The sequence below is a fragment of the Schistocerca serialis genome, chromosome 6 (genome assembly GCF_023864345.2).
Source record: "Schistocerca serialis cubense isolate TAMUIC-IGC-003099 chromosome 6, iqSchSeri2.2, whole genome shotgun sequence".
Classification (NCBI taxonomy): Eukaryota; Metazoa; Arthropoda; class Insecta; order Orthoptera; family Acrididae; genus Schistocerca; species Schistocerca serialis.
Window position 1 is genome coordinate 118,127,815 of NC_064643.1, and position 24,961 is coordinate 118,152,775.

A 24,961-nucleotide genomic window follows, 5' to 3' on the forward strand; every position below is an offset into this window, starting at 1 on the left:
GAGGGGGATTGGTTTGAAGGGGAAAAAATTGATGCTGATAAAATAAAGATTCTTTAGGAAAACAAAAATTCCTGTTATTTTTGATCACACCTTGTATTTTCATTTGTGAGGTAATAAACACTAAATAGAAAAATCATTTCTAAATCATTTATTTACAAAGATCATGTTACTGCACTGGATTTGTACAAAAGTTCAGTTGTATTATTACTTGCATTATTTGATATGATCAGTAACAAACACATTCACACAACAGTTGCTTCTACTAAGAAATTCATCAGTCATGTAGGAATTGGCCACCAATAAATCCTTTAGGCTCCTCTTAAACTAAATTTTATTGGTAGTTAAGCTTTTTGTGGTTGCTTGAAAATTATTGAAAATGTGTGTTCCTCAATAATGGACACCTTTTGGGACCAAAGTAAGTGTCTAAATCTTTATGAAGATTATTCTTATTTCTAGTTTTGATTCCATGGACTGAACTGTTTATTTGAAGAAGAAATATATTTTTAATAACAAATTCCATCTAGAAATAAATATACTGGTATGCAGTATTAATATCCCTAGTTCCCTAAACAGCCCTCTGCAGGATGTTCTTGAATTCACATGACAAATAAGTCTTATTACATTTTTTTTGACCTTGAAAACTTTAGCTTGGCTCAATGAATTATTCAAAAAAATCCCCTTTGACATTATGAAATGAAACTAAGCATAGTATTCCACTGACAATATTGACATTTGGTGGTATTTATTTATCCCCTTTCTTAAACAAAGGCTTAATATCAGACTGTTTCAGTCATTCGGGAGACATTCCACTGATAAATGACTGGTTACACAGGCAGCCATTACTAAATTTAAAAGCACACTTTTAAATGGACTTTGTTTGTATTTTATTATGACCACTAGATTTTTTTTTTGTCAATTTAATGATTTTATTGTGGACCTAACATCTGCTGGGGTAGTGAGGGTCATATGCATGTTAGTGAAGTTGTGTGTAATGTCTGATTTGAGGTACTGCATAGGAGAATTAACTAATCCGGACAACCCCATTTTTTCAGTAAGTGTTAAAAAGTTTAGCGGCACTGCACACATCTGTTACCAATGTGTCATTAACTCTTAATGCTATTTGCCCCTCTTCATGGCTAGTTATACCAGTCCACTCCTTCTCTACATCTCATATTGTCTTTATTTTGTTATCTGATGTGATCATCTTTTTCTCATAATGCATTTGCTTGGGTGTTTGTATTGCTGTTTCTAACATTTTGCAGTATGTCTTGTAATGTGCTAACACTGTTTCTGATTGCAGATAGTGTTTCCTTTTGGTTTCACAAGGTACATATATTTCTGTAGTTATCCATGCTTTCTTCCTAGATTTTTGTCTAATCTGGGTAATTTTCAGTGAAAACAGTATTTGAATAATGCAAGTACATTATAATAAAAGTGTTGTATGTTTTGTTCATATCATGAGCACTGTATACATCACTCCAGTTCATGTTTTTGAGGAGTGTCCCAAAATAATCAATTTCTGGTTTACTGACAACTCTCTTGAATTCATTCTTAGTAGATTTTACATCCCTGTCAGTATGAACATTTACCAAAGGAACTGCATGTCATGGTCTGAGAGACCATTGACTATTGGTTTTGTAATATAATTTTGTTCATTAGATCTTTCTATAAATGTATTATCAATAACTATTTGTGAGCAATTAGCAACCCTAGTTGGGATGTTTATGGTAGCAATTAAGTTTAATGATAGTGTTACTCTAATAAATTCTTACCGGGAGAGTTTTTAAGAAAATTCATGTATCATTACCAGCAACCACTATTTCATTGTTTTTGGTTGTTAAACAGGCCAGTAGAGCTACAAGAATCTTTTCGAACAGATAAATGTTACCTGCAGGTGCTCAATATGCACTTTCTATTTTGAAAGATTTATTATGAAATTCTACTTCTGTTGCACTTACTTCCATGTGCTGCACTAGGCAAAATTTATGAATGTCTGTGTTTTTAAATTTACGGCAATTCCTGATGAGTGTGGCAGCTCCTCCTTTCTCCTTTTCTGCTTTACAAAAGTGAGATGCTAACCTAAACTATGTAACACTTAACAGGTCTATACCAGTGGTCACACAATATTCAGAAAAGCAGATTATATGATCCAGGTGTGATGACTCTAATAGAATTGACTATAATTGGTTTTTTTTGGGTAATATGTTTCATCACATGGCTTTGGCTCTTTATAAGCAACCCTGTTCTTCTTCTTGTTGCACTTCATTGTCTGCCACTTGTAGTTTGATACTAATTTCCCAAGTACTTCATTTGGCATATCTTCATTGGAAACAAGCCTACAATTAATCAACATGAACACATGTCTTTGGTTCTTGCTTTTTGCAAACGCACGACTCTGATTTGGTTACTAGATTCGGATTAATTTTATTTAGTCCTAATATTTCATTTTTAATTTTTCCTATGTTGCTCTGCAGTTATTTAATAATAAAGTCTTTTAAGTTTACTGGAGTTTGTTATTCTGTTGCTTCAATGCTTAAAAAAGTCACATTATGTCCAAGGTTAGTTGTCATCCATGATTCCAGTGTCACACTTTTCATGTAGCCAGAAACTGGAACTAATACATAAGATGCCTTTGATAATATGTTTTTCACATTCCTTACACATTGAACTGTTGAACTTTTGGCTTTTTGATGTGAGCACTCTGACATTGCACTGTTTCCTTCATGCTAGCAAATGAACAAGAACCCACTGTTCAGTCATAAACATCTCTTTCTTCATCTGCAGCACCATGTACACTAAACGTATCTTCAAGGTCACCTGGCCTCCATCTTACAGAGTTCATCTGAATTGCCATAGAGCAAGATGTGCTTGCCTTGGACCCAGGTTTGACCAGTCTCCATGAGTTTGAGGAATGGCTCAGTCAGAGTTAGGCTGACTCCATGTTAGTTTCAGTGTGTCGCCACAATGCATCACCCCTCTCATCAAAGCATATGGGTGTGCTGCCAGATAGATGTTTTGAAGTAAGTTGTCAATGAATATATGCTTCAGTTTAATTCTGCCATCAGACTCACTTTTTGCATAGCAGCAAAGTATATTTCATGGACTGTTCTCTTTACTTTCATGCTTCATTAGTTCACAGTATTTTCAGTATTTGCCATATGATACATATTTTGCTACATTGATTATGAACACATTGTAAAATAACCATTACATGTACAAAGTGAATATTTCAGATATTTCATTGTTCATAAGTTACTTCTGTGCTGTAAAAATGGTCCTTTTAATCTCTATGTTTGTCCATTACTGTCATGTAAAGGTCACCACTTCAAATGATTCCACTCCCTTATTTCATTCATCTACAGATGTTTACATTTTTACTACTTAATAAAATTTCAGAATTGTACACATAATTTTGTCCTTTTGTTTATGTACCTCCTAAGTATAGCTCTGTTGGCTATTGGATCACTCATGAAAGGTTGTAAGTTAAAACAGTTTGCCAAGTGCAAGTCTGCAGTGATTGGACAACAGTTTACAAAATGTGTATACACTATTAAAGTAGAAATTAACAGAAAAACAAACATGTATTCATCATGTACCTTGTAGCATGACATCTCAAAATATGTTGTGAATAAGAAATACAATTTAGTCATATCTGGAGAGTTACATCTATTATTCAATGTAAAAATTTGTCACAGGACCTGAAAACCTAACCTATTATCCAAAGAAGTGCTTTCATGTTTCATGAATACTGACTTTCATAGGCAGATGTTATCTCTTATCAATATTTACAAAAGTTTTACTCACTGACACTGATGTTTGTTACAGTGAGCATCCATTTGCTAAAGACCTGAGTAATGCTCTTTTGGCCTATGCAGCACAGACACTTGTTGAAGATCTTGTGGAACCGCACAGTTCATGCGATCGTGAAGCATACTGTCAAGATGTTGCATACGACCTGATGTCACAAGCTGCCTCTTCAGCATACCTTCGAAGCTTTAGTGCTGAAGACCTTAGAAGAATGGAGAATCGTGCCAGAGCAACATTCACACTCCTCAAAGATACTTTAAATGATGAATTTGAGAATGCAACATGGCTTGATCAAGAATCCAAAACAGAAGTCTTTGAACAACTAAGAAACATAAGCCTTGCACCATATAATTGGGAAAGCTTCCTGCTAAATGACACTTACCTGGATGACTATTATAAACAGGTAGGATGTATTACATGTATATATTTGTGCCAATATTTTTATATTACCTACATGTAAATTTCATGTTACTTATCATGGGGCATTTTTGTGTCCTTCTTAGGTTATCTAATATTATCTATGGATTATTCAAGATCACTTGTGGAAAGTATGAGAGTATATATTTACTAAGACCATGGGTGAACATGGACAATGAGGAAATGGGTGTGATATTGACATTTTATACATCTGCAATGCAAATGAAAATACTTTACTTATTGAGATATTGGTAGGTATAAAGGTAGCAGCTCACCATACAGCTGAGGCTTTGAATGTTTCATAGGCACGTAAACAAGACTGAACATGTCATTAATATTTTAGTCAGTGTTCTTTTTCAGATCTAATTATTACACATACATTTATACACACAAATACACCTGCACTACTACACTGTCTTATCTACTTTGTACCAGTTGGCAACACTTCCCTTAGACAATGAACTCTATAGTCAAAACTGCCTCCATTATCATCATCACAAGTTTCTGGACTCATTCTGAGCATCATGACCACATGAAGCTAGGGTCTCCAACCTGGATGGTTACCAGCTTCACCTAGAGCCTCGTTAAGAGGTAGACTGGAGACTTCTCAATTTGATTTATGCACCTGCTACCCCTTCAGTCTTGTGCCTTGATCTTTCCTTCCATTATTATTTTCTCCATCTTTTCTCATAGAATGGCAAAGAACTGGGGAATTTGTTGGTTGATATGAGAAGAAAGGCGCCTGGAGATGCTGAGTTGCTCAGTAATGAATTAATTAGTTCATCTTTCATTCCATTTTATGTGCAGCACCGAAGCTCAAATATGTCAATACACTGCTTGTCTCTGTCTTTAAGGTTCTATGTTCCTCAACAGTAAAAGAAGATGGAAAACATGAGTGTTTAAAGAAGCCAGATTCTCATACAGTTTGTTATCAGTCTTTTTTGCCAGATCATAGTGATCTTCTTCAGACACTCACCCTAGCATGATCCATCTACTTATCTCATCTTCATAACCTCTTGGTCTCAAATGGTTGACCCAAGATACACAAAAGATTGTGCATGGCTTCCAATCCGCTTAATCAACCTGTGAGTTGGAAATGACCTCTTCAATCATTTATCATGAGTTTGGACTTGCCAAGATTGACGTCTAATCAATATGACAGGCTAATGTCCTTTACTAGCACAGAAAGTTCATCTTCACTTCTGGCCAAGAGCATGGTGTTATCTGCAAATCAGAAGTTGTTAGTAGTTCTTACACTACTTGAGATGACATTAGTCCAACCATCAAGAGCTTTCCTGACAAGTTTGGCATGGTTATTGTACATTTTTTATTTTATTTCTATTTTTTATTTTTTTTATGGTGTGGTAGGGGAGGGAGAAGGGGAGAAGTGGGGCACAACCCTGTCTTACATTTTTGATATGCTGAAGAAATCAGACATGTCAGCATTTGTCTTCACAGCTGTGAAGAGTTCTTATCAGTGCTATCAAATGTGGTGGGACATTGAACTCTGCAAGCACCTGCCGCAACTTTTCCCAGACAATACAGTCAAATGCTTTTGTATAGTCAAGGAAGCAGGTGAACACAAGAAAATAGAACTCTTGCAATTTCTCAATTACTCGTATTTTGAGGATCTGTTCACAAGTTCCTTTTTCTTCAACAAAACCTGCTCATTTTGGGATATGTGAGGCTAAATGTGTGGGTTCAAAAACTTGTTCAAGATGTAGAGCAAAATTTTGCTTGTGTGAGGTATGAGAGCAATACTTCTATTTTTACAGCAGTTCCTGATTGGCCCTTTCTTATGCACAGGGATGAAGAGAGACTTTGATCAGTCTTCCGGCCACTCCCCATTTTCCCATATCTATTTACACTGTGAATTCAGCACAGCAACACTTCCTGCCCCATTTCTTTGATCGTTTCCCCATATATATCGTCCAGAGGAGAGGATTTATAAATTTTAAGATGTTGAATTGTGTTCTCTATTTTCCTGTGTAAGATTTTAGACCCCATTGTAAGTTGTTTAACTGCTTGATCATTGGTCCTTTTGTTAATTCCAGGAAACAACTTTTCACAGTACTGAGGTCTTCCTTGTCTCTGATAGGGTTGCCATTCTCATTGTCTACCATCCATATATGAAGGTTAAATTCACTGGTGATGCTGCAGAGTTTCTTGAAGAGATCACATGCTTGATTGCAATTATGATGTTGTTCTATGTGAGAGTGCAGTGGAAATGACTATTACATAAGCTAGGAGAATCCGATTGGCATGTGTGAGGTCAAAAGCAGTTTCCATGGAAAATTAGGCATTCCAGGCAGGATGTGGAATTCCCAGATCAAACGAGATGACATTGTGATCATTCACAGTGGAATTGTGGCTTGCAGTCTGTGGAACACTGTAGTGGGACTGGAAAATAAGGTATTACAGCATTACCCATGCAAGGCTCTTGTATGTATAATATATCCAAACTCAGCTCCTCTGACAAACTGAACAGTCTGAACAGTCAACAGCTTACTCGTCATATTGTGAACCTGCAATTAAGGCTGTCTAATGTGTATTGTCCATGTCTTGGCTTCAGGTGAACAAGTCTTAACAAGTCGCCCAGATCTTTCACATCATTAGGTAGACTGTCACATCAAAGCAGATTGTGATCTAAATTATCAGGTAAAGGAAAAGTTATTTCCTTATCCTAAGGTTGTGGTAACCTTGTAAGAAGGTGCAGCTCTGCATGAAATATAGTAACATCTTCCAGAACACCCTAATCTTAGAATTAACTCTGTGTAACTGTATAGGTTTGCAGGATCATGTTGCAAACAGCTATCACATTAAGATAAGAGGTCAGGCTTCTTGTGATCCTCATCTGATGTACATAATTACCAGAACTCAAAGTCACTTCAGATTTTAATGTTACTTTTACTTGTAGCATATTCTCATCAACAGTGTCAATAGAGCCTAAAAGGGATTCTCCTTTGGTGAAGTACTCTGACTGTTGGTTTTGATAAGCCTTTCCGACACAGCTTCCAGTTTTATGACTATTCTTTCAGTTGTCAATGAAGCAGTGCCGAGTGTAATATTTATTGCCTAATTTCACAAGCTGCAAATAATGACACGAAACTTCCTGGCAGATTAGAACTGTGTGCCCGACCAAGATTCGAACTCAGGACCTTTGGCTCTCGCGGGCAAGTGCTCTACCATCTGGTAGAGCACTTGCCCGCGAAAGGCAAAGGTCCTGAGTTCGAGTCTCGGCCGGGCACACAGTTTTAATCTGCCAGGAAGTTTCATATCAGCACACACTCCACTGCAGAGTGAAAATTTCATTCTGGAAACATCCCCCAGGCTGTGGCTAAGCCATGTCTCCACAGTATCCTTTCCTTCAGGAGTGCTAGTTCTGCAAGGTTCACAGGAGAGCTTTTGTAAAGTTTGGAAGGTAGGAGACGAGATGCTGGCAGAAGTAAAGCTGTGAGGACCGGGTGTGAGTCGTGCTTTGGTAGCTCAGATGGTAGAGCACTTGCCCGTGAAAGGCAAAGGTCCCTAGTTCAAGTCTTGGTTGGGCACACAGTTTTAATCTGCCAGGAAGTTGCATATCAGCACACACTCCGCTGCAGAGTGAAAATCTCATTCTGGAAACATCAACCAGGCTGTGGCTAAGCCATGTCTTCACAGTATCTTTTCTTTCAAGAGTGCTAGTTCTGCAAGGTTCACAGGAGAGCTTCTGTAAAGTTTGGAAGGTAGGATACGAGATACTGGCAGAAGTAAAGTTGTGAGGACCAGGCGTGAGTCGTGCTTCAGTAGCTCAGATGGTAGAGCATTTGCCCGTGAAAGGCAAAGGTCCCAAGTTCAAGTCTCGGTTGGGCACACAGTTTTAATCTGCCAGGAAGTTTCATATCAGCACACACTCCGCTGCAGAGTGAAAACCTCATTCTGCAAATAATGACATTTGTTGCTAAAAAACATCTCATCTACATAACCCATCATTCCATTGAAGTGTGCCATAATGAAGTCTTTGGTTCTCATGGAGAGACAAGCTTCTTTGTTTCTGTGATTGATTTTCAAGCTGCATAAGGCCCAATTGATCTCACCATGCAATTATGGGATGCCAATTCCTCACTATGGTTCAAAATGATTTTGGCATATGCTTCTTCCTGCCTTTGGTAGAACTGTTACACTCCATAATTTAAAGTGTTTCATCAACTTCTGGTGCCCTTGTAAGAAACTGAGCTACATTCATTTTGTGCAAGTGCGAACAAGGAAGCACTTATAAATTTCATATAAACAAATAATTTACCTAACCAAGTAGATATTCTCAATGCAACAACACATAAATGTCAACTGTGGACAAAACTATCTTCAACATTATCATTATCATCATTAGACAGAAGCCATGCTGTTTAGCATGGAGGTCATTCTGCTGGAGACACGTTATTACATTTCAGCACAGATATGTTCTGGGATGCTACAGCAAATGGATGTCAGGAATATTGGACTGAAGTTTTGTGGATCATTTCTGCTGCCTTTCTCATAGACATGTGTGATCTGCACTCTCTTCCCACAGCTGACCATGGCTTTTTGTTTCAGTGATATATGGAAGCTTATAGTTAAAATAGTACCCACTGAGGGATAATAGTTACCTCTACACAGTGTGGTATATGAGGCCTCTCTCATAAGTGGATCAGTTTATGGCTCAACAATTAAAAGCATCTGTTAACAATGAGTTTTTTCTTTATCATCATTCCTTATCAACATCTTTCTCTTCTTCTTCTAGCCTTCCACATCTGAGTCAAGATAAGCCTCCTCATTCTGACCACTGATCTTACATCTGAGACTTAGAATGACCTTCAACATGCACTGAATATGTTCCTATCATTCGTTATTGTTCTATGCAGCATACCACATTCTGCCTTTTGTGGGTTTCCTTAATTTTTCTCTCTCTAATGCAAACTTTTAACTTCATTTATAATATTTTCAGTTATCTAAGATCTTTATTTTTCTATGATGTGAACATTATTAAAAGTGACAGATTGCAGGGACTGATTCCTGACTGGAAATGGAGGAAAAAAGGTCCTATGAACTTGTGTCTGGAAATGCATCATTGTCATGGTAGATGGTGCTGATGAATAACAGTTCCTTTGACCATATGCCATGTGTTTCTTATGTTTTGCAGGCTGTGTGACTGATGCAGCATACTGTAAGCCGCAGAATGGTCCATTATTCTTGTTGGGAACAAGCCAATGGTGTTTGCGTACGGCCTAGCAGATGAAAATGGTAGAGAGTCAGAGCCCAGTCCTCCAAATGTTGTGTACACAATGTCTGCTGCCTCCTCACGTGTTTGTCTGTCTGAAAGGACCAATTATCATGTCGGGAACAAGCTGATGGTGTTTGCGTATGCCCAAGTAGATGAAAATGGTCATCCTAATGTGGTGTACACATAGTCTGCTGGCTCCCTGCATGTTTGTCTGTCTGAAAGGATCTGTAATCACATAAACCCCAAAAAAGGGCTTGAAATGTTGTGTACTGTGGTTGGTGTCTGTGAGGGTAATTGTTTTGGTATAGCCGTGCACCCTTTTGACCATTTCCATCTGCTTGGCCATACACAAGCACCATCTTGGCTTGTTCACAACAAGAATACTGGACCATTTTGCTGCTCACAGTATGCTGCATCAATCACACAGCCTGCAACACACAAGGAACACATGGCACATGGTCAGAGGAACTTCAATTCGTCAGTACCATCTACTGTGGCAACAATACACTTTCAGACACATGTTCATTGGACCTTTTTGCCTCCATTTCCAGTCAGGAATCTGTCCCTGCAATTTGGCTGTTTTATTAATGTTCACACCAAATAAAAATAAAGATCTTAGATAACTGAAAACATTAGAAATGAAGTTAAAAGTATGCATCAGAGAGGGAAAAATCAGGTATAAACATATGTTTAAGATTCACTTACTGTAGGAATTTGCAGTTGATAATGATAAGCTACGTCTGATTTTAAATGCACTGAAGAAAATGATATGATATTGTTCATGATGCAGTGTGTCACGCTTCATGATGCATGCTATGAACTCAAACCGAGGCACAGAATCATATATCATTGGGAGAAAGAGCAACTGAAGGTATAAGATAATAACAGTCTGTGTAACCGACTATGTAGATGTATCATAACCCTTTAGAATCACTGAGGTGAGATGAAATCTTCATAGCATAACTCTAATTCTGATGCTACCATGACATAAGGGATCTTTCCCTCCACCAAGAGGTTCCATTGTAATGTACCATTGTCAGTATGACAGTATGCCACATTTTAGTTGACTGGCTTCCATTTGCTCACCAGAGGGCACTCATATTTTTATGGATTTCTGATGCAAAGAAGATTTCTCTCTCTCTCTCTCTCTCTCTCTCTCTCTCTCTCTCTCTCTCTCTCTGTGTGTGTGTGTGTGTGTGTGTGTGTGTGTGTGTGTGTGTGTGTGTGTGTGTGAGAGAGAGAGAGAGAGAGAGAGAGAGAGAGAGAGAGAGAGAGAGAGAGAGAGAGAGAGAGAGAGAGAACTCGTGTGTGTGTGTGTGTGTGTGTGTGTGTGTGTGTGTGTGAGAGAGAGAGAGAGAGAGAGAGAGAGAGAGAGAGAGAGAGACAGACATTGTAGCATCAGACAGAGAACAGACACACATCCAAAGATTTAAACATTTTAATGACTATTATTTCAAACATTTTGTATTACTGGTCAGTTTTTGGTTGAATTTAATTTTTTTCTTCTTACTGTATTTTAGTATGGGGAATTATTTACGTTATGAGAATTATTTTTTCTGATACACTGAAATTAAAGATTTTATTAGTTTTGAAGTTCAGTCATCCTTGATAATTTTTTACATCCATTAGTAACAATGATGCTGAGCATCATAAAGCCACAAGACAACAATAATATTCTCCTCCTCCCTCCTCAATTTTCAGTAGAGTCACTTTTCATGGTCATACTCATCTAGATATTAAGTGTACAACAGTAGACAAACAACAGTTATTTACCACCTTTAATGAGCAGTTGCTCCCTCTTCTTTATAATAGCAGTTCTCCCAAAAAATTTATTATATTTTTTTTCTTTATTTACTACCTGTAATACCATATTTTCATTTTGTGTTCATGACACTTAATTTTACATACTTGGGCATAGCATTAGACAAGTTTACAAGATACACAAAAGAAGATGTGTAAGCAATGGCCGTTAAAGTTAACTAGTAAACAATGATGAAAGCAAAGAACTCACACAAACACACAGAACAATGATAATGGGATAAACCTCTCTTGTCTTTGCATACAAAACTGATTTACATAAATAGGTAGAATGAAAATGTCCTTCAGGATAGCATCTGTGACAAGGCAGCTACCAAGAAACAATAATAAAAGGTTTGCTCCAACACTTCCCCTAAAAGTTTGATTTTAACACCACAAATGTTTATCTCATCATAACTAGTAAATTGTTGGAATTGTGTGAACAATAAATTTTGTGTGAGGTTGCAGCAAAGTGTAAAAGTCCTTTACTCACTATTACTTATTCAACTGTGTCGACTCTAATAGGTTATGGGCCCAGTGATGCATTTGGAATAAGTATATCCATACTATAGTAGCGAGAAAGTATTGGAAAAGTTGCAAGATTAGATTAGATTAGATTAGATTAATACTAGTTCCATGGATCATGAATACGATATTTCGTAATGATGTGGAACGAGTCGAATTTTCCAATATATGACATAATTAGGTTAATTTAACAACATACTTAAGTTAATATAACAACTTTATTTTTTTGTGTTTTTTTGTTTTTCTTTATTTTTTATTTTTATTTTTTATTTTTTTTATTTTATTTTTTTTAATTTTTTTTTCTTTTTTTTCTTAATTTATATCTAAAAATTCCTCTATGGAGTAGAAGGAGTTGTCATTCAGAAATTCTTTTAATTTCTTCTTAAATACTTGTTGGTTATCTGTCAGACTTTTGATACTATTTGGTAAGTGACTAAAGACTTTAGTGCCAGTATAATTCACCCCTTTCTGTGCCAAAGTTAGATTTAATCTTGAATAGTGAAGATCGTCCTTTCTCCTAGTATTGTAGTTATGCACACTGCTATTACTTTTGAATTGGGTTTGGTTGTTAATAACAAATTTCATAAGAGAGTATATATACTGAGAAGCTACTGTGAATATCCCTAGATCCTTAAATAGATGTCTGCAGGATGATCTTGGGTGGACTCCAGCTATTATTCTGATTACACGCTTTTGTGCAATAAATACTTTATTCCTCAGTGATGAATTACCCCAAAATATGATGCCATATGAAAGCAATGAGTGAAAATAGGCGTAGTAAGCTAATTTACTAAGATGTTTATCACCAAAATTTGCAATGACCCTTATTGCATAAGTAGCTGAACTCAAACGTTTCAGCAGATCATCAATGTGTTTCTTCCAATTTAATCTCTCATCAATGGACATACCTAAAAATTTGGAATATTCTACCTTAGCTATATGCTTCTGATTAAGGTCTATATTTATTAATGGCATCATACCATTCACTGTACGGAACTGTATGTACTGTGTCTTATCAAAATTCAGTGAGAGTCCGTTTACAAGGAACCACTTAGTAATTTTCTGAAAGACAGTATTGACAATTTCATCAGTTAATTCTTGTTTCTCAGGTGTGATTACTATACTTGTATCATCAGCGAAGAGAACTAACTTTGCCTCTTCATGAATATAGAATGGCAAGTCATTAATATATAATAAGAACAACAAAGGACCCAAGACTGACCCTTGTGGAACCCCATTCTTGATAGTTCCCCAGTTTGAGGAATGTGCTGATCTTTGCATGTTACGAGAACTACTTATTTCAACTTTCTGCACTCTTCCAGTTAGGTACGAATTAAACCATTTGTGCACTGTCCCACTCATGCCACAATACTTGAGCTTGTCTAGCAGAATTTCATGATTTACACAATCAAAAGCCTTTGAGAGATCACAAAAAATCCCAATGGGTGGTGTTCGGTTATTCAGATCATTCAAAATTTGACTGGTGAAAGCATATATGGCATTTTCTGTTGAAAAACCTTTCTGGAAACCAAACTGACATTTTGTTAGTACTTCATTTTTACAGATATGTGAAGCTACTCTTGAATACATTACTTTCTCAAAAATTTTGGATAAAGCTGTTAGAAGGGAGATTGGACAGTAATTGTTGACATCAGATCTATCCCCCTTTTTATGCAAAGGTATAACAATAGCATATTTCAGTCTATCAGGGAAAATGCCCTGTTCCAGAGAGCTATTACACAGGTGGCTGAGAATCTTACTTATCTGTTGAGAACAAGCTTTTAGTATTTTGCTGGAAATGCCATCAATTCCATGTGAGTTTTTGCTTTTAAGTAAGTTTATTATTTTCCTAATTTCAGAGGGAGAAGTGGGTGAGATTTCAATTGTATCAAATTGCATAGGTATGGCCTCTTCCATTAACAGCCTAGCATCTTCTAATGAACACCTGGATCCTACTATATCCACAACATTTAGAAAATGATTATTAAAAATATTTTCAACTTCTGACTTTTTGTTCGTAAAGTTTTCATTCAATTTGATGGTAATACTGTCTTCCTCTGCTCTTGGTTGACCTGTTTCTCTTTTAATAATATTCCAAAGTAGTGCACTTGTGTGAAGTACAAGTTATCTTTACAATATGTATGAAACTATTTTGTATTATTCTTTGGTGTTATTCTTTATGTTAAGAAAGATCAAAGTTATCATTAAAATGAGCATGGCACAAATTCTGCAGATTGAAAGACTTTTGGGTTGCAAAAAGTATGCAACATGGAAATTTGCAGTAGAAGTGTATTTATGTTCGGATGACCTATGGGACAATGAAGTCCACAGATCAGTATTATTCAAGTAAGGATAGAAAAGCAAAATCAAAGTTGATGTTACTGGTAGACTTGGTGAATTATCTTCACGTTGAAAAAGCTGTGACAGCAAAAGAAGTCTGAGACAAATTACAAAAGTGCATCTGAGGATGGAGGTCTTACTAGGAAAGTAGGATTGTTATGTAAGTTAATTACCACTCAGCTGGACAAATGCAAGGGTGTAGATAAATATATCGTCAAAAGAATAGCCATGTCAAACTGACTGAGAAACATTGGGTTTGAGATCGCTAACGAATGGATAGGGACACTACTGTTGGCAGGACTGCCTGGAAGGCATGTGCTTCTGATTATGGGGCTGGAAAGCTCAGGTATACCGATGATGGGAAACAGTGTTAAAGTGAAAATCCTACAAGTTGTAAAGAGTACTTCAAGCTGTCATGTATTGGAGAAGGAAACTGCATCTGCTCTTTGTTCAAAAAACAAAAGGAAGAGATCAGTGAGGTGCTATAGATGTCAGAAGAAGGGGCATATTGCATCTCAGTGTACAGAAAAAGTAAACTCAAAGTCAGACATACAGCAAAAGAGGTATGTTTCTGATAGCCCAGAGAGAGGGACCAATAATAAAGATAAGGCACTCTTATGTTTTAATTCTTTTGGAAATGTGGTTAGTTGTCATCTGGAATGGATTTTAGACTCAGGTGCATCTGTGCATATTGTTAAAGACAAATCTCTTCTTTATGTTGTTAAAGATGAGAATCATGTGGGAATATCTACTGTTGATGGCAGCAAGCTCCAATGTCATGTGGCTGGGAAACTAAACCTATATGTAAATGTAAATGGTGAACTCAATATGGTTATGGCACATGATGTTCGTTATGTAAAAATGTTGCCACTAACCTACTGTCTGTAGGGGAAATTGTCAAGAAGGGAAATACAGTTACTTTTGACATGCATGGAGCAAGAGTAAACAATGAAAATTGTGAAGTTATAACTACAGCAAGTAATGAAAGTGGTATTTTTAAGTTGAGTACCATTGACAGTAAACATAGAAATGTTAGTTATTCAGCATACTCAGCGGAAGGTTTTTTATGGCACTGCAGACTTGGACACCTAAATAGAAAGAGTATGTCTTTAATAAGGGATATGGTAAAGGGAATACAGAATTATCCAAGGACCCTTGTGAGATATGCATGAAAGGTAAACAAGTGAGGCTACCTTTTAAGACTAGTAAAAGTAAATCTGCAGAGGTGTTACAGATGTGTGGGACCTGATGGAGTGTGAATCCATAGACGGGAGTTATTATTTTCTTACACTTATTGATGATTATTCACAATATACTCATATTTATTTTCTTAGTTCCAAATACCAAGCGAGTGACACTTTTGAGGAATATTGTAAGATGGTCAAAAGGTGGATGGGAAAGAAGATTAAGATCATTAGGTCTGATAACAGAAGAGAATATATTGACCATAAATTGAAGACACTTTTGGCAAATGTGGGAACCAGGCATCAAACTACCATAAGGTTCAGCCCATCTCAAAATGGGGTTGCTGAGAGGGCTAATAGGACCATTGTTGAAAAAGCAAGGAGCATGATAACTGATGCTGGATTATCAAAAGATTTTTGGGCAGATGTGGTATCAATGGCCTTATATTTGAACAATATATCACCTACAAAAGCATTAAGATATAGAACCCCCATGCGATATGGGTAGAAAGGAAATCTGTCCTAAGCAATATAAGGGTTTTTGGGTGTGATGCAATGATGCACATTCCAATACAGCTGAGAGGAAAATGGGAGCCAAAAGCTAAAAAGTATATTTTTCTAGGCTATTGTGAGAATTTAAAGGGCTACCATTTAATGGCAGAGATGTTACAAGCAGAGATGCAGTATTCTTTGAAAATGGAAAGGACTCTGAAGAGAGCCAGGCTACTAAGTTAACTGCACCTAGCTTCAAGAGTGAAACCTTATGTGAAGAAAGGGAAAGTAAAGAACAGGGAGAGGACAGTCAAAGGCAAATGGAGACTATTTATGATGACAATGAGTTCGAGGACAAACCAAATGAAGAAAACAATGTAAGGTGTTCTTCTCACATACCAAAACCAAAAAAATATCCGGATTTTGAGATGTACGCAACCCAGTCTTTTAATGGTGAGCCAGCAATGGCAGAAGAAGCAATGAGCGGCCTGAACTCTCAAGAATGGAAAGAAGCAATGAAGAGGGAATTGGAATCTTTATCTCAGAATGAAACCTTTGAATGGGTAAATACGCCAGCAGATAAGAAACCATTACAGACAAGATGGGTATTCACTTTGAAGAGCCTGGAAAATTCATCACCAAGATATAAAGCACGACATGTAATAAAAGGATATTTGCAAAAACAAGGGGTAGATTACAAAGAAATTTTTTCACCTGTGGTCAAGTATGCATCATTGAGATATCTTTTAGCCTTGGCACCAAAATGAAATTTAACCATTCATCATATGGATGTAAGAACAGCATATTTAAATGGGAAGTTGGAGGAGGAGATATATGTCATTCCAACAAGAGAAGTCGTGAAAACCAGATTGGAAAGGGAAAAGATTTGGCATTTGCAAAAAAAAGTATTTATGGACTTAAACAGAGTGGACATTGCTAGAATTGATGTCTACATAAAACTCTAATAAATATGAATATGAAGTAATCTAAGGCAGATCCCAGTATATACAATACAAGGGAAAGAGAATGGCAATATGGGTGAATGACTTATTTATCCTGACTGAAAATGAAAGCCAAATGAGAATTTTTAAGAAACAGCTGCAAACCAAGTTTAAGGTGCATGATTTGGGAGAAGTTAAACATTATTTAGGTATGCATATCACTAAGGATGAAGGGAGATAAGAACTGAGCATAAATCAATCATCATAAACAGAATTTTTTTTAAAACAAATTTGGCATGAGTGATTGTAAACCCATAACTACTCCATTGGAAGTAGCAGTGAAGTTACATATAAATGATACAGATGTGGAATGTGATAAGAATGTTCTATATTTAGAAGCAGTAGGGAATCTGTTATATTTGTTTCAAACGTCACGACCTGACATTGCTTTTGGAACAAATGCAGTGAGCATATTGCAGAGACCCAAATGTAAAAGCACTGGAAAGGTGTAAAAAGAATATTCCGATATCTAAGAGCAACTTCTAACCTCAAATTAAGATACCACAGATAAGGTAGTGCAAAACTAGAAGGCTACAGTGATGCAGACTAGGGGAGCGAATTAGGAGACAGACACTCCCCTACTCACTGCTGCTTTAAATTAACGGGGGGCCTCATTCCTGGTCCTGTCAAAAGAAAAAAACTGTTGTATTGCACACCATAGAGGCCCAAGTATATGTTGCTATCCTACACCACACAGGAAACATTGTGGCACATTAATATGTGAAATAGAAACCAATTCAATCATGGAACCTATAACAATCTTCTGTGACAATAAAGGAGCCATTAACCTAGCTAAAAATGATGTAACTAGTGCTAGGACAAAACATATTGATATTAGGTACCATTTTGTTCAGGGCGACATAGAGCAACAGAACATCACTGTGGACTACCTGCTCACAGGAGACATGTTTGCTGACCCCCTGACAAAACCCTTGGACAAAGAGAAATTTGAAAAGATTGTGGGGCTATTTGGTTTATCTCGTGAAGGCAAACCACAAAATATATGTTCAAAGGGGGTTGTTGGAATTATGTAAACAATGTATTTCATGTGAGATGGTGGCAAAGTGCATCATGCGAAATATAATAGACCTGTCTGGTACTATCATACACTCTGAGTTTTATGTGTGTAATATAATGTTCCTCGGTTGTTGTGTTTGATGTATTTTACCTGGAAGTGCAAATATAGATACTGCCACTAAATGTCTTTCACTCACAATTACTTATTCAACTATCTACATCTACATCTACATTGATACTCCGCAAGCCACCCAACGGTGTGTGGCGGAGGGCACTTTACGTGCCACTGTCATTACCTCCCTTTCCTGTTCCAGTCGCGTATGGTTCGCGGGAAGAACGACTGTCTGAAAGCCTCCGTGCGCGCTCTAATCTCTCTAATTTTACATTCGTGATCTCCTCGGGAAGTATAAGTAGGGGGAAGCAATATATTCGATACCTCATCCAGAAACGCACCCTCTCGAAACCGGGCCAGCAAGCTACACCGCGATGCAGAGCGCCTCTCTTGCAGAGTCTGCCACTTGAGTTTATTAAACATCTCCGTAACGCTATCACGGTTACCAAATAACCCAGTGACGAAACGCGCCGCTCTTCTTTGGATCTTCTCTATCTCCTCCGTCAACCCGACCTGGTACGGATCCCACACTGATGAGCAATACTCAAGTATAGGTCGAACGAGTGTTTTGTAAGCCACCTCCTTTGTTGATGGACTACATTTTCTAAGCACTCTCCCAATGAATCTCAACCTGGTACCCGCCTTACCAACAATTAGTTTTATATGATCATTCCACTTCAAATCGTTCCGTACGCATACTCCCAGATATTTTACAGAAGTAACTGCTACCAGTGTTTGTTCCGCTATCATATAATCATACAATAAAGGATCCTTCTTTCTATGTATTCGCAATACATTACATTTGTCTATGTTAAGGGTCAGTTGCCACTCCCTGCACCAAGTGCCTATCCGCTGCAGATCTTCCTGTACTTCGCTACAATTTTCTAATGCAGCAACTTCTCTGTATACTACAGCATCATCCGCGAAAAGCCGCATGGAACTTCCGACACTATCTACTAAGTCATTTATATATATTGTGAAAAGCAATGGTCCCATAACACTCCCCTGTGGCACGCCAGAGGTTACTTTAACGTCTGTAGACGTCTCTCCATTGATAACAACATGCTGTGTTCTGTTTGCTAAAAACTCTTCAATCCAGCCACACAGCTGGTCTGATATTCCGTAGGCTCTTACTTTGTTTATCAGGCGACAGTGCGGAACTGTATCGAACGCCTTCCGGAAGTCAAGAAAAATAGCATCTACCTGGGAGCCTGTATCTAATATTTTCTGGGTCTCATGAACAAATAAGGCGAGTTGGGTCTCACACGATCGCTGTTTCCGGAATCCATGTTGATTCCTACATAGTAGATTCTGGGTTTCCAGAAATGACATGATACGCGAGCAAAAAACATGTTCTAAAATTCTACAAGAGATCGACGTAAGAGATATAGGTCTATAGTTTTGCGCATCTGCTCGACGACCCTTCTTGAAGACTGGGACTATCTGTGCTCTTTTCCAATCATTTGGAACCCTCCGTTCCTCTAGAGACTTGCGGTACACGGCTGTTAGAAGGGGGGCTAGTTCTTTCGCGTACTCTGTGTAGAATCGAATTGGTATCCCGTCAGGTCCAGTGGACTTTCCTCTATTGAGTGATTCCAGTTGCTTTTCTATTCCTTGGACACTTATTTCGATGTCAGCCATTTTTTCGTTTGTGCGAGGATTTAGAGAAGGAACTGCAGTGCGGTCTTCCTCTGTGAAACAGCTTTGGAAAAAGGTGTTTAGTATTTCAGCTTTACGCGAGTCATCCTCTGTTTCAATGCCATCATCATCCCGTAGTGTCTGGATATGCTGTTTCGAGCCACTTACTGATTTAACGTAAGACCAGAACTTCCTAGGATTTTCTGTCAAGTCGGTACATAGAATTTTACTTTCGAATTCAATGAACGCTTCACGCATAGCCCTCCTTACGCTAACTTTGACATCGTTTAGCTTCTGTTTGTCTGAGAGGTTTTGGCTGCGTTTAAACTTGGAGTGGAGCTCTCTTTGCTTTCGCAGTAGTTTCCTAACTTTGTTGTTGTACCACGGTGGGTTTTTCCCGTCCCTCACAGTTTTACTCGGCACGTACCTGTCTAAAACGCATTTTACGATTGCCTTGAACTTTTTCCATAAACACTCAACATTGTCAGTGTCGGAACAGAAATTTTCGTTTTGATCTGTTAGGTAGTCTGAAATCTGCCTTCTATTACTCTTGCTAAACAGATAAACCTTCCTCCCTTTTTTTATATTCCTATTAACTTCCATATTCAGGGATGCTGCAACGGCCTTATGATCACTGATTCCCTGCTCTGTACATACAGATTCGAAAAGTTCGGGTCTGTTTGTTATCAGTAGGTCCAATATGTTATCTCCACGAGTCGGTTCTCTGTTTAATTGCTCGAGGTAATTTTCGGATAGTGCACTCAGTATAATGTCACTCGATGCTCTGTCCCTACCACCCGTCCTAAACATCTGAGTGTCCCAGTCTATATCTGGTAAATTGAAATCTCCACCTAAGACTATAACATGCTGAGAAAATTTATGTGAAATGTATTCCAAATTTTCTCTCAGTTGTTCTGCCACTAATGCTGCTGAGTCGGGAGGTCGGTAAAAGGAGCCAATTATTAACCTAGTTCGGTTGTTTAGTGTAACCTCCACCCATAATAATTCACAGGAACTATCCACTTCTACTTCACTACAGGATAAACTACTACTAACAGCGATGAACACTCCACCACCGGTTGCATGCAATCTATCCTTTCTAAACACCGTCTGTACCTTTGTAAAAATTTCGGCAGAATTTATCTCTGGCTTAAGCCAGCTTTCTGTACCTATAACGATTTCAGCTTCGGTGCTTTCTATCAGCGCTTGAAGTTCCGGTACTTTACCAACGCAGCTTCGACAGTTGACAATTAGAATACCGATTGCTGCTTGTTCCCCGCATGTCCTGACTTTGCCCCGCACCCGTTGAGGCTGTTGCCCTTTCTGTACTTGCCCAAGGCCATCTAACCTAAAAAACCGCCCAGCCCACGCCACACAACCCCTGCTACCCGTGTAGCCGCTTGTTGCGTGTAGTGGACTCCTGACCTATCCAGCGGAACCCGAAACCCCACCACCCTATGGCGCAAGTCGAGGAATCTGCAGCCCACACGGTCGCAGAACCGTCTCAGCCTCTGATTCAGACCCTCCACTCGGCTCTGTACCAAAGGTCCGCAGTCAGTCCTGTCGACGATGCTGCAGATGGTGAGCTCTGCTTTCATCCCGCTAGCGAGACTGGCAGTCTTCACCAAATCAGATAGCCGCCGGAAGCCAGAGAGGATTTCCTCCGATCCATAGCGACACACATCATTGGTGCCGACATGAGCGACCACCTGCAGATGGGTGCACCCTGTACCCTTCATGGCATCCGGAAGGACCCTTTCCACATCTGGAATGACTCCCCCCGGTATGCACACGGAGTGCACATTGGTTTTCTTCCCCTCTCTTGCTGCCATTTCCCTAAGGGGCCCCATTACGCGCCTGACGTTGGAGCTCCCAACTACCAGTAAGCCCACCCTCTGCGACTGCCCGGATCTTGCAGACTGAGGGGCAACCTCTGGAACAGGACAAGCAGCCATGTCAGGCCGAAGATCAGTATCAGCCTGAGACAGAGCCTGAAACCGGTTCGTCAGACAAACTGGAGAGGCTTTCCGTTCAGCCCTCCGGAATGTCTTTCGCCCCCTGCCACACCTTGAAACGACCTCCCACTCTACCACAGGTGAGGGATCAGCCTCAATGCGGGCAGTATCCCAGGCAACCACAGTCGTAGTCCGATCAGGGGATGCGTGGGACGAGCTGGCCGTCCCCGACAAACCCCCATCCCGACCCCCACAGTGATGCCCATTGGCAACAGCCTCAAGCTGTGTGACCGAAGCCAACACTGCCTGAAGCTGGGAGCGAAGGGATGCCAACTCAGCCTGCATCCGAACACAGCAGTTGCAGTCCCTATCCATGCTAAGAACTGTTTTGCTAAGAACGTCTGAACTAATCTACAGAGAGCGCAAACAAATCGACAAAATTTAAGCGGTTATTAAAATACAAGATTGCCTAGTAAATGCAGTAATGCTGCTACTTGCGCACTGCTGACACTGCTCGGCGGCGGAAGGAGACTAAGCGAAATTACACTATTCAGGTACTAAAACACGATGCTACACTCTCAAATACTATAATACGCTCGAAATTTATGAATTAAACAATGCAAGTACCAAAAACACGCAAAGAAATTAAGAATTAAACTATGTAACAAATGAGTGAGCTAGGAGTATACGACTTGCTGCTGCAGCTGCTTATCCAACGGCGGCAGGGAGCACACTGACTGCGACCAACCGACACTGGCCGTTCAAAACAAAACAGTAGACAAACGACTACGCGAATTTACACTATTCAGGTACTAAAACGCGATGCTACAACTCTCAAATACTGTAATACGCTCGAAAATTATGAATTAAACAATGCAAGTACCAAAAACACGCAAAGAAATTAAGAATTAAACTATGTAACAAATGAGTGAGCTAGGAGTATACGACTTGCTGCTGCAGCTGCTTATCCAACGGCGGCAGGGAGCACACTGACTGCGACCAACCGACACTGGCCGTTCAAAACAAAACAGTAGACAAACGACTACGCGAATTTACACTATTCAGGTACTAAAACGCGATGCTACAACTCTCAAATACTATAATACGCTCGAAAATTATGAATTAAACAATGCAAGTACCAAAAACACGCAAAGAAATTAAGAATTAAACTATGTAACAAATGAGTGAGCTAGGAGTATACGACTTGCTGCTGCAGCTGCTTATCCAACGGCGGCAGGGAGCACACTATGTCGACTCTAATACGAATAATGCAAATGTTCTCAAGTTGCACCTTAAGTGGTTTTGTGAAAGTGCCTGCCCTGTGGTACATGTGCAATGTACAGTCTATCTTCATGAATTAGTGTATTTCTAATACAGTATACAGATATAATTTCTATGATGTCTCTCTTACATTTATGTATACCTTGACTCATTCCACATCCCTGAAGGTTTATCTTCCAGGGTGAGATCTGCAAACATGATGAGTGATTGAAAGACCTTGTACTAAGTGGAAATGCACACCAATATACCTTGGGCATATATGAAATTCACAATGCCTCACCAACTAGATTTCATTTGGATTGTCCACTGATAATCCAGGGGCTTTTGGTAGTGTAATTTCAGAAGAGAGATAAGCCAACAATATGACTTATTCTGCAACTTCACTGACAATTACAAACTCAGCTTCAGCTGTTGAAAGGGACACACAGGCTGGTCACTTACTGGCCTAGCATACTACCCCACTGTTATACTTGAAGAGAGGTCCACTTAGAGAAAATGCTTCAAGTGCTCCTGACAATTCATCAGTTCTCTACCTAAGTCCCATAGACAATTTCCCTTTGACATTTTTTAAATAAGTTTAACCATTGACCAGTGACAATTTTCTGACTTCTCCAGAAACTGTCACATAGCATACAAAACGAAACTGTTTGGATGTCTTGCCACTGTCAAATACATCAAGCATCCCACTGCTTCTCCATAAGGAGTTTGACTGTTCATACATATGAACACTTTGACATACAGATATATCTTAGTTGGAGTTCCCACAGCGTTTGCTTCTGCATTATTAAATCAGTATAAGCTGCTTGACTGATAAAAACTGAACTATTGTTGTGATCTTTGGTCAATATACTCACAACACATCCAACAGCTTCCACTATAATCTTGAATGCATTCTACATATTCTCAGAAAGCCATTGATGATACTTTGCTTGTATCCAGCAACAAATCCATCGTAAACATATTAAACAACTAAAGCTTATCAGCATCTTGGAAGATTATTTTGAACCATAAAGACTTTTAAAGAGTTTGCATGGCCTGTTGGTGCCATGACAAAGTCCTTATGGCTGTTTTATGTACAGGCATATTTCTTCCTTCAGTAGGCAGTTTAGAAATGCTGACTTCACATTAAATTGTGCTAGCTCCAAACCTTCATTAGCAGTAATACTTAACACTACTGCAACTGTGTCATAATGAGCACTGGACTGATTGTTTCATATTAGCCAGTACCTTGACATTGACTGTTATGCCAAACTAGTAGACAGGCTTTATGTTGATAAATTTTCCCATTAGCATCTCATTTGACATGGGAAATCAACATTTAGCTTTTGTTGCCACCAGTGTACACAATGAATTCTGATATAAGCTTCTCTGTTGTTGTTACTTTTTCTAAGAAGTTACAACAGCATTATGTTTATTGATCATCTGGCCACATTCACCAGTAAATATCAGTAATGTTTCCAGGAATTTAACCATAAAAGATGAATCAGCTGGTTTAATGTTCAACTGTTGCAAGCACAAAAGTAAGCATTTGATTTTGACTATGTGACTCACTATATCTTCAGCTTGCCCTAGAGTGAGGGGGATGGTGTTAACTCACCCTTGCCTCGCTCTCAGTGAAAGGAAAAAATATTGTGTAGATAGGTATGTTTCTTTCAAGAAAATGGTTTGAATGTCAGTATCATTTAGTTTCTTAAAAAGCTTTTTCTCAGAAATGTAACACTTTTATGGCTACTTACAAGCTGCTATTCATCTTCTAAAACATCAAAAATACACCATACCACCATGGCTATATCTCCATCCCCCACCCCCGTCCTTCACTCTACAAACTATTGTATGGGTGTACTTGTATACAATAGTTTTCACTTCAGTACACCTTATAAGTACATTCTACAATGCAGAATGAATATTCTTTTATTAGGATATTGTAAGATTTTGTATGTGTCTTAGAGGATGCTTGGGCTACATTTGTTTTATCTGTCTATTTCAGATTAACATCAACCCTACAAATTATTTTGAAAATGCTATCAATTTGGTTCTGTTGAACAAGAAGCATTCATACTCTATGTATCTGAAAAATCCTCTCTTACCTCAATATGTGTAAGTATACATGCATTTATATTCTCATATAACCTGTAGTAATTGCATAATAATTAGTCTGG

General features: G+C 38.5%; 1 protein-coding gene across 1 annotated transcript in view; it reads left to right on the top strand.

Annotated features, from left to right (window-relative positions):
• Positions 1-24,961, top strand: part of LOC126483762 (membrane metallo-endopeptidase-like 1) — a 302,629-nt gene that overhangs the window by 200,797 nt on the left and 76,871 nt on the right. Inside the window, exons 10-11 of the mRNA XM_050106909.1 lie at positions 3,826-4,210; positions 24,790-24,899. Of these exons, the coding sequence (XP_049962866.1) occupies positions 3,826-4,210; positions 24,790-24,899 (495 nt within the window). The remainder of the gene's footprint in view (positions 1-3,825; positions 4,211-24,789; positions 24,900-24,961) is intronic.